The 10,689-nt window shown below is 39.5% G+C and overlaps 1 protein-coding gene across 1 annotated transcript; it reads right to left on the minus strand.

Moving 5' to 3' along the window:
* Positions 1 to 2,339: 2,339 nt before the first annotated feature.
* Positions 2,340 to 10,665, minus strand: LOC107216826 (ATP-binding cassette sub-family G member 1). The gene is made up of 9 exons (XM_015654124.2): positions 10,337 to 10,665; positions 7,276 to 7,393; positions 6,148 to 6,343; positions 5,889 to 6,036; positions 5,230 to 5,469; positions 4,402 to 4,521; positions 4,044 to 4,316; positions 3,718 to 3,974; positions 2,340 to 3,471 (listed from the first exon to the last, which is right to left on the minus strand). Exons 1-9 carry the CDS (start codon positions 10,557 to 10,559, stop codon positions 3,133 to 3,135), a joined length of 1,914 nt encoding a protein of 637 aa, XP_015509610.1. The 5' UTR covers positions 10,560 to 10,665; the 3' UTR covers positions 2,340 to 3,132.
* Positions 10,666 to 10,689: the final 24 nt, after the last annotated feature.

Consider the following 10,689-nt stretch of genomic DNA (forward strand, 5'->3'; position numbering starts at 1 on the left):
AACTGATTGCTACATGCTGTGAACACCAAGCGATTTTTTCAATCTTTGATGACCGATGAGCATACTACTTTACTAAATGCTCCCTACACGTATCATGAAGTGGTATAACTTAAATTTGATACCGAAAAAAATCGAGACATTTTTATTACAATGAAAAACATTTTACCAACCGAGATGAAGAATTATAATATTAAATTAAAATCTCTTACTCGCCGCAGCCAACTGAATTCCGCGGTTTTCTCATCGTCGGTTGGCTGTCGAGTAAGTGCACTACAAAGTAATAAAAAGAGATACGTCTTTCAGAAAACTTTTGCAAAATTACGTATCTACAATCTGCAGGTATTAATACTTTTAAACTAATCACCATGCACCACAAACAATGGAACAAATGATCTCACAGTGAAGATGATGTTCTCGACGTATCGTTCTATTACATCGTTTCATTGATTTATTCGTCGTACGTTGATTGCTGAACTGTCAGTTAATCATTGAATCCACCTTCAGTTACTTTTTTTCCATGAGGTAATCTTAAGTCACTTCTTCCGGGTTTTGTCACTATTTTTGCCCATTGCTTTCAAAGAAACACATCGGAGTTTACATTTGGCTTAATTTAAAATTAGAAATCACAGAAATTCCTGCTTTTTTGATTTTAACTTCTATCGCCATTCGTTTTCATTTGAAGTTTGTGACCGAAACGCCTAGTCTCAAATTTCTATCGCTGTGCATGCGAAAAGCATAATACCCGAATATTGCGTATTGTTTCTTGAATGTATTGCGTACTGGATGATCCACGTGAAATTGACATATCAAAATTTTTGTTACTTCAGCAAATAAAAAAGTTATTTCGACTCATTCTCAGTGTAAAACAATGCAATTATTCGTGGGCTGAATAAAAAATAATTCGAGTTTTAACGTGTAGATGTCACGTATAAATAGCCCTGTTATGCAGCCGCATTTTTATTACTGCGAATCACTTTCTATGATAATCGCTGCCATAATTAGCTTACCGACTTCAAAGCAATGAATTTTTACCACATTTGATTATTTTGTTTAGAAAACGAACAGCTATACATTTTTCATTTCATATATTCTGACGGCAGTTAATGCCTTGAAGCACAGAGAGTTTTTGTAACTGTTTAGTTACTCAAAAGTAACTTATTTCGCTTGAAAAGTATATTTTTTTATATTTTTAACTTTTGGTATCACTGACTGCCCTGGATTGCCCATTGTAGCAAAACCTTTGCGTGAATGAACGCAACTCGCATTTTCAATTCTACCGTACATTAGTAGATTCTTTTAAACATACCTTCAATATTTGTTGGATATCTGCAATTGCTGAACATATCACTTTTGTCGAAATTATCCGTTTCGAAAGAGTAGGTAAGCAAATTCTGATCGAAACGATTCGTTGCCACAATTTTACAGAGCGCATGGCACTCGTCTGACAAGCGCAATTTTAATCGAGCCACCGATTCCAATCGCTTGTGGCGTTACGGTGCAAAGTTACAGTTCGACATTAGTAATTAACCACTTTGCGCGCAAAGTAGAAATGAAATTTTGAAAAATTGAATGGGATACAAATAGTGACGGAATGCAAGTTTCGGATCAATGATTGGTACTTGCAACAACACGTTTTGCTTTCACTTCACGCAACTTAACACGATCGAAATTTTAATGTCGATAAAGAGTATCAATTACTTACCACTGCTAATATCGGCACGATACTTATCGACCGCGCCGAACCGTTGAAATGACGGTCACTAGCTTATCGACCAGGCTCTTGATCGAATCTAAAAGATCCATAAGCTACATGGTGCTGCGCTCTGTTAAATGTTTTTGAAAGGTTGTACTTTGAAGCGTAACTAAACAGCACCGAGCGGTCACAACGTCCAGTGGACTTGACCTTACGATTGCTTTCACTTTCAAACGGTTATAAGTTCGTCCGTTAAGGTCTATTTTTATCTTCCTCGTATTTCCGGTTTGCTGCAAATTATCGTAAAAAATTACGCACTCACGCCGCGAATGAATAAATCTTTATATCTGCACGTACCATTTAACTTTCGGATATTCAATTTCACTTTCCGTCAATTTTTAAGTATACAAGACGTAAGGATGCCAATGAGATTCGTTTACCATCTAAACAACATTTTCGTGCATGCGTATTCGTTCGGGAGAAAACTATCTGCTTTGAATACAGAGCTGGGACTTACTGACTGAGGAAAGCAGTAAAATACATTACAATATTGTCAAACGAAAGTCTTGCGCGTCATGCGGATGCTCATGTCTTTTTTTCTAACGAGTCCATTTTTTGATTATAATGTATAAGATTGACCAGCGAAAACTTTTGTAATAATTTAATTTCATTATATTCTAATAATATGCGTACAATACAAAAATACGTAAATCAACGCCTTCGCTTGAATTTTGGATTATCATAAATTTATCTCGCTATCACAATATATGCCTACAAATCGAGGAACGCATCACCCTGTAAAATTTCTCACTTCTTTACCTCGCGAAAAAATGCACAACTTATGGATTGTAATCTATGCACGGTGATGTTATGCTTATACGATAGAACTATAGGATAAGAAATAGTTTTTAAAGCACTTGAGCGGTTCTCACAACTAGTATCTTACTGTTAACCTAGCGATCTCTGTTATATCAATAATAATCACACGATATGTAATCGCCGCTGCGTCGATAATAATTACGATCATTTGTCAATTAGAAAAACAGATCTCTTTACTTGCTGAAAATCTCAACGATCATACGCGAAAGAAAATAATATAATGAAATTCCAATTGAATATCTAGTATTTCGATGCAATCCTTTGAAACGGATTAGACCAACTTTGCCAATAAGATTTTTAACCGGTGTTGTATCAGAAATTGATGTACTGTGACAGCGATCATTATGAAAATACTTGCACGTTATACATTATACAAATATTTCTTCGTAAGCCACGATTGGAGAATGATCCTGAATCGAGGTCATCGTGTCACTTATTCCGTTCGAAATGATTTCAAATTTTAAAAACTCATCTCGTCAAACATAAAACAACGTAGAATAGAAGAACTGCTGTGAAGTATCGACTGAAATCAAAGCCATATATTATGCGCATAACAGTTCTTATCTCCGGTTTAACTTGCACCACAAAGCACTAGCCGTGAGCAAGTGCATCAAGACGCCGATTACGACTATAAGTACAAAATTGTTGACAACGTTTGTGTCGTTGATTTCCATTTCGTTGAGAAATATGTTGGGCTTCTGATAATGACAGTAAATGTCGTCGCAGCTCAAGTCTTTTCTTCCGAAACCGTAAACAGTGTACAAGAGACTGTGAAATCCGGCTCTGAAGTAGGATATGTGAAAGATCCAACGGAAGTAAGACGGCGTGTCCATGTAGCGTATGCAGAAACCGAAGACCGAAAAGAGCACTGCAATTATGGGCCCGGCGAACACGGCAATCTGGAACACAAGAATACATCCAGTTACCTCTCACATTTGCTGCTTTGAAAACGGACGTAGGCTGGGACCGGCGGTGAAGAGTCGATTGGTGCAATGGCACTTTAAAGAGCGAGTGAAAGGAAGAGGCTGAATCAAGACAAGGATTTGAAAGTGGAGAGATTTTTTTTTTCTGCAGAAAAAAAAACGGACACTTGAATTTACACTCGTGAAAGACAAGATTAATCGAAATTGTTAATTCGACTTTACCCTGACTGGCGTCGTTGCTCCGATAAAGAAGCCCCAGGCCTGAGCAGTAAGGCTCGCAGCTATGCTGACGACCAAAAAGGACAAAATTCGGTGCGACTCAATCGGTTGGCCTGTGAGCCAGTAGCTGACTGCCAAATAAGTGGCAGCACACGCGGCCTGAAAAGGTACCTCGAACATCAAGGTACTGATGTAGTACGGAGCGAGTCGGTACCATCGGTTGAAGTGCTCCCTCGTGAGTATCTGCATCTCCAATGGAACTGAAAGCCCAGTACACGATTAACTTCGTCCCGAAGAGTTCGTCGATTGGCAGCTTCAGGTATACTCACAAGCTAAGGTAACAGCCATCTTCCCCGTGTATACGATCAGCAGCAATGATCCGTAGAGGTATGCGTAGTTGGCGAGAACGCCGTTGGCTCGATAACCGCTTCCTCTGTAGAGGTAGCCAAATATCACGCCGATAAATAAATGACACAGCAATCGTACGACCAGTAAATTATAATCCCTCTTGATGCAGAGCAGTTTACGTCTGTACAGGAGAAAACACTGGGCGAGAAAGCCAGCCGGGGGTGGCGGCTCCTTCGTAACTGGTGTTGGAACAACTGAAAGTGGGTAGTGAAGACGTTAGTAGTCGCACTGCGACGTTGAAAGGTAGAAGCTACCACAAATATTGTTCGTTATACTCACTTTCAGCATTAGGCTTGGAGTCCGTGATTGCTGGTTTTTTGTAATCCCAAGACGACTGGTTCACTGCCATCGCTAAACTGTCCACCGTAATACCATACTCGCCAATCGCCACCTCCATCACTGAAAACAAACGAGAAATTCCTCACTAAACTTCATCTCAATCAATAGTTTTGCCTTTTTTCAAACGACCGGTCGCAAGTTCTTTTCGAATAGGTTATTTTTTTCCAAAGTTCTTACGCTGACACTACAGACAGCTGTTGGTTGGTAATAAAAATTCATCAAAGCAAAAAGATTTGTGAAACGTATTGCGTCCCAGCTGGTGTTCTGTTGTAGAATGAAATTGCGCGTAGTCATGACAGGAGATTGGCATAAAACTCTTGAGTCATAAATTGAAAGGCAAAGACTGCAACAACGGGGTACTTAAAACGCAAATTGAAGTGTGTGTAACTATTGCGTACACGTAGTGTGGCACAAAAGGAAGTTGCAATAAACGTAATTTGAATCCTGTTACTTTTTAATTGCTCCGCTACGTGCATGAACGTAGTCTTGTTCGACTGAATTCTGTATTCCACAGTGTTACATTACACGAACTTTGTATCTAATGACCGAGGCAAAAAACATCGACATTTTTTACGTACAGGAAAATTTTTATCGATGTCAGGTAAATTCCGTAAACAAAAAATAAATTTCCACAGTGAAATCATCGCGGTGCTACATTATCCAACACAAGTTAGCTATTATCAGCAAACGTGATCGGGTCAAGTAACGGATACCTAGAATACCTACGGTCAGATATTTCTACTTGTAGGTATGAACAGTTATACTTACAAAAATCGGCGGGGTTGTGATAAGACGGACACTGTGCTCCGATGGAGGAGAGATGAGGTACCAAACATTGAACCGGTCCCCTGTAAATACACTGGCCGTCGGAGAGAGCGTAAAGAGAATCGAACATCTCAAACTGTAACGCGCTCGGCTGGTGAATTGTGCAAATCACCGTGCGTTTCTCCACTTTGGCCAACCTTTGCAAAAGCGCTATGCACTGGCTGCACGATGCCGAATCGAGACCTGGGAAATACAAGGATTTCACTCGTAATTGAAAAATTAAACAAACTCGATTTCTATGATACACGGAGAGAAGAAGAAGAGCAGATTTTACTCAAAACTGCAAGAAAATAGGGACACATCAGGGTTTTCGGCTAAAAATATCAATGTCAACTATATTTTTTATTACAAACGTAGCAGATTTTACTCTGCACGCGATGGTTTTCACTGATTCTAGAGTTTTAGGTAAAATCTACGTTTTTATCCTCTCCGTGTAATTAAAATAACTTTCCTTTTCTCTATAAGCAGTGGTATTCTCGTACGAGAGTGTCAATTATCAATGTCACTTCTCGACTCTCACAATGCGCTTAAACAAACATGTAGCTGATAATCAGAGGACCAATTTATTGGCCAATAATAAAATTAACGAAATGCTTCGTTACCTGTTGTAGGTTCGTCGAGAAAGATTACCGGGGGATTGCTGAGAAGTTCAAGGGCTATGTCAAGCCTCTTTTTCTGCCCACCGGACAGCCGACCGCAAAGTGTTTCGTAGCAGTGGTTCAGGCCAAGCATTTCGAGAAGCTCTAATACCTGGAATGAAAATGAGATTGAAGAATTTTCGGCTTCAGGTCAAGGGTTACTGTGACTATCGGACATGGAAGAATTGAACCATGAACTTTTCGACGATGAAAATGAACGAACCTGCGTGTGCTTGTAAGCCGAGCTGATTGTGTAGCCAAGTTTGAGGTGCGCTGCTAGGGTCATTGCCTCTCCAGCCGTTAAGCCTGCGCGAAGATGCGAGTCCTGTTGGATGTAGCAGGAAGTTCGTCGCCATCTCTCACTGTGAGCGACGCGCACCCTTCCGTTCACCAAAATTTCACCCGCCGCACCATGAACGCTGAAGATAAACGTGATCGAGTCAAAATCAGTGTCAGTGAAAATATCAAATGTAAAGCTCTGTTGTACAAAAGTCATTCCACGAACGAAGAGTTTAATTGCAAAATATAGGAGGAACTACATGTATGATGGATCACACGAACGTGGAAATGCAAAAACTTCACTTTAAGGTGAAACTTGGAATGGAATGTAGAAGCAATGGTGGGCAATTATGACTTAAAAAATTCGCAACCCGTGCGGTTGTCATTTCTTATTGTTAATAGCACTTTCACCGGTGCGATTTGAGCCGGCATCATTCGGCGACGGCGTTTTAACCAGGACAAGCAACAGTACACCGTAAGATAGCTAGTAGAAAGCGGACAAGTAGGCCGCAAATCATCGCTCTTTACGACAGCAGTATGTCGATTACATGCGGATATTTACGGTTGAGACATCCGAAAGGTACAATTGATCATTAAAACGTCACTCTCAGTGTTCCTAATTCTATGCCCAAAGCCTGGGGGATACGAAAATGACATGTGGATGATTACATGCCTTTATTACATCATCAGGTCATGTTTCCACTTCCTGTCGCAGGAGAATTACCTGCCCGTAAACATGCAATCCGTAGTAATTTACAATGCCTCGCTAATTGCAACTTGGTTTTGGGCAAACCTCTGCAGAGGCATTCAGGATGTACACACGATTTGAAAAACAATGGAAGTTCTATCGCGAGTCATTGTCATCTCGAGAACAGTCTGAAGGCTAATTATAAAAAAACTCACGATGAGGTAATTGTAAATGAAATTAACTTTAAACAAGAACTGATAGCCTTTAAAATCGTACGTGATATTCAGCGAGTGGCTTCTAATTGAGCGTTATTAAATCGTTCATTAAATAATCCACACACATGTTTTTCCAACTTACTCATCGGTACTGCAAGCCAATACTCACTTGAAGCCGGCAAGCACGTTCAACAATGTTGATTTTCCGGCACCCGACGGACCCATAATTGCAGCCAACTCCCCGGCTCTGAATTCACCGCTGACGCCGTGAAGGATTTCTTTCGTTACTGCAAGAAATCACACATATCCATACGGATGAGAAAAAAAGAAGCCAGAATGTGTTTACTTTTAGGCTAAACATGCATTCGGTTGGTCCTGATCGTAAAAAGTAACACGCTAATCATTATTTGTTGTGATAATGGAAAACTATTTATCCCTGAATCGACATGCCTGATGTCGAGATTAGCATTTTTTACTCTTGCAAGGCTGGTTTCTCTGTCATCTTACGCAAGAGAGTTTGGATTTGAATTACACGCGCAATGGCATGCAGTCGTTGCGCTATTGACTGATTAAAGTGTTTTTACAAGATGAGAAACGGCCACGGAAAATAACGTATAATACGAAAAACGTATTTCCCGTAAACGATCGTCTGAATGACGTTTAAAGCTTACGAGCAATAATGTGCTTGTGAAATCATTGCCATTACGTTATAAAAAACCACAGCGTAATTCTTGTAGGTGATAAGAAAACCGACGATGGATGGAAGAATTTCAGGAAAGCCACGCTGTGCTTTATATTGTCGAGTAATTGGAACCTGAACGGACCAAAGTCCACGTGACAAAAATTGCAATCATAAATCTATTGCGCAGCATATTTAATATTACGTATACAAATTAGTCAGCGTCTAAAATGTTAAAGGTCGTCTTCTCTCGTGAACTGAAAAAAAAAAAAAAAAAAAAAATAACCCGACACGCTTCCAACAGAAATCTGTGAATCTTGTTATTATATATTCAATGTCAGCTTGCACGCAAGTTCTTGACATCGCGCTTGTTTAGCAATTACACGCTTACTAGTGTCGTGCATGTGCGTGCATACTTGTACAAGCTATGAAGTCTGAAGCTTGTTATTCAAGGCTAACTATATTCCTACGGTCAGTCTCCTAGCGAGTGACGCAGACTGGCGCATGCCGTTTGCCGTGAATTTTAAGACGCACATGGTGCGATATGTGAATGACCAGATATCTTGTGTGGCTAGCGTACACAACCGATACCGTTATTTCGTAGAATCCAAGGCGCCACGTGTTTATGGGACGCACCCAGTGGCCCGGAATACCGGCAAAGATAAATACACAAATATTTATTATGTATAGAATATGTATTGAAGTTGAACGGCGTCTCGGATCCTTATTGACAATTATTAGCACCTACTAATTGAGAGCTACAAACGTTGATTCGCGCAATCGGTTCTGCAAAAAAGAACATCGCAGCTCTTTGCCGTGCTTAACGATCATTAATGAGCGGCTACGGGCGAATAATATTTTATCCCGTTTCATTTAACGGAACCTGTAGTATCGAGAATAATAATTAGTAACTGGTTATCGAAGCTTACGCCTGCCAAAATAGTTCCGTTGAACGTAACACGTTCTACAGAATTTACGTGTCGAACGATAAAATCGACAAATAAACCAAGCGGCAACTGAGTTTTCGGATATTGTGTATCAAGTGTTGTTTTATTGTGCCAATGCGAAATATGAATAACGGAATTTTTGGCGATAGTAGTTTGAGAAGGTCAATAAACTCTGGTGAATCAGAGACGAAGGAAATATTTTGTCATTTTTACGTTAAGTTTTAATTTACAGAAACAAGTGTTTACGTTGCATTTATGACAATGAGCAATCGCCGACTGGAATAATTTATGAGGTTCTCTCCACACAACGTCAACGTCGTCAACACCATTATCGCAGAATCAGGTTTACACAGCTAATTATAATTGGGTTTACGATATTTTTGGTTTATTGTTTTACACCTTGTGGATATTTTCCAAGATCAATAACATGGGAAACGTTGCGGTGGCAAGTGTTTTGACGAACTGTTCGTGTAAATAAACGACGATATGTAGAGGTGAGAATTTGTTGCTTCTAGTTACAGAACACCTGTGTAGATATCTCTGAATGATATTTAATAACGGGGCAAAGAACTGATCGTGAACCTAGTTTCAATTTCAATTACCTGATTCACAGGGTCTCAGATTTATCGCGCAATGTGTACTTTGAGAACTTCACAGGAATCGATTTGTATCTATAACACAGAATTTAAGTTTGACACAGATTCGTCGTTTTTGATCAACCTGCCAGATTGGTTATGATTTGTATTACTAATTAACTTGGGATCATTCACAAAAAGATGAAACAAGTGGTAAAGCTTCCTAAATAAAAGTACATTCTGGGAAAAATTTTCTGAATGACAAACGTACAGGAAAATTTCGTATGAACTTTCCTCACGAGGCTGAAGTTAGTAACGTTCAAGGAATTGACTTTTCAAAATAAGGGTATAGTTTTTTTTTTTTTGTCAGGGTTTACTAAATTTCGGACAACGTTAAAGGTGCGAAGTAACGATTTTTCCGAAACACGCATCGTTAAAGTATCGTTTGCATCGTTAAAGTATCGTTTGCATCGTTAAAGTATCGTTACTAACTGTATCCCTATCCTTCCTCCGTGCATGTAAATTTAGTATGACAAACTATGACTGTTTTTCATTGAAAACCAAGCACGTGTTGACATCTACGTAACGTCCCATTAACTTGACGGAAAATGAATAATGCATCGATTCTTCGGCAAACGACTGCGCTGACGCAATGAAGAAAAAACGATTTGAAAAACACGATGAAACAAGAAGATAAAAATTTAATATTGAATAATATGAGAACTTGATTATTTTGAACCGCACTCAAAGATGAAGTATTTAATTTCCTCTATCTGTGCTGTGAAAATTGGTTGGTTTCGAACATTGCTGCAATTAAACGTTGCGCAAGAACGAAATAACGAACGGAATGGACGAAAAATTGCTGGAGGAGCAGCGATGATGCGATTGAATTATAGTTTGAATTGCGTTACACTCCGTTGCGCATTTTAAAATGTATGTAAAAGTTACGTAAGGCTGCAACGCGCATACACAACAAGACTCAGGCATAATGTGAAACTTGAAAATTATCAGGATTATTCATTTTCTTACCTGGAATCACGTTCCGAACATTCCACTCTTTCACTTCGTATCTGACGTTCTTGAATGCCAAGTCAACTTCGGGTCGTTTCGGAAAGGAATGTTTCTCCTGGATGAGATAATTGTTATTACTCGAATGATGAACTCGCACATTCTCGTTACTTCCATCCTCGCCCTGGCAACAACTCAGCGCCGATTTTGCTGGCGAACACTGTGGCAAATTTACGCTTGCCATACTGTTCGATTAGATTTGTGAAACACGTGTCAATTTGTAAAAATTTTTTACGTCTACTCTTCGCGGTTTGCAACACAATGCTGTGACGAACCGCTTTGAGCAAGCATTGCTCTTTCAGCAAACCGAGTCC

Source organism: Neodiprion lecontei, chromosome 2, assembly GCF_021901455.1.
Source record: "Neodiprion lecontei isolate iyNeoLeco1 chromosome 2, iyNeoLeco1.1, whole genome shotgun sequence".
Classification (NCBI taxonomy): domain Eukaryota; kingdom Metazoa; phylum Arthropoda; class Insecta; order Hymenoptera; family Diprionidae; genus Neodiprion; species Neodiprion lecontei.

What these genes read in the sequence shown, in the direction of transcription:
- LOC107216826 (XM_015654124.2), bottom strand. Translation starts at nt 10,559, where the DNA reads ATGGCAAGCGTAAATTTGCCACAGTGTTCGCCAGCAAAATCGGCGCTG. An exon ending in CGGCTTACAAGCACACGCAG is followed by an intron (nt 6,037 to 6,147) that starts GTTCGTTCATTT and finishes TTTTCATTCCAG; the next exon opens with GTATTAGAGCTTCTCGAAAT. An exon ending in GAGCAACGACGCCAGTCAGG is followed by an intron (nt 3,472 to 3,717) that starts GTAAAGTCGAAT and finishes CTTGTGTTCCAG; the next exon opens with ATTGCCGTGTTCGCCGGGCC.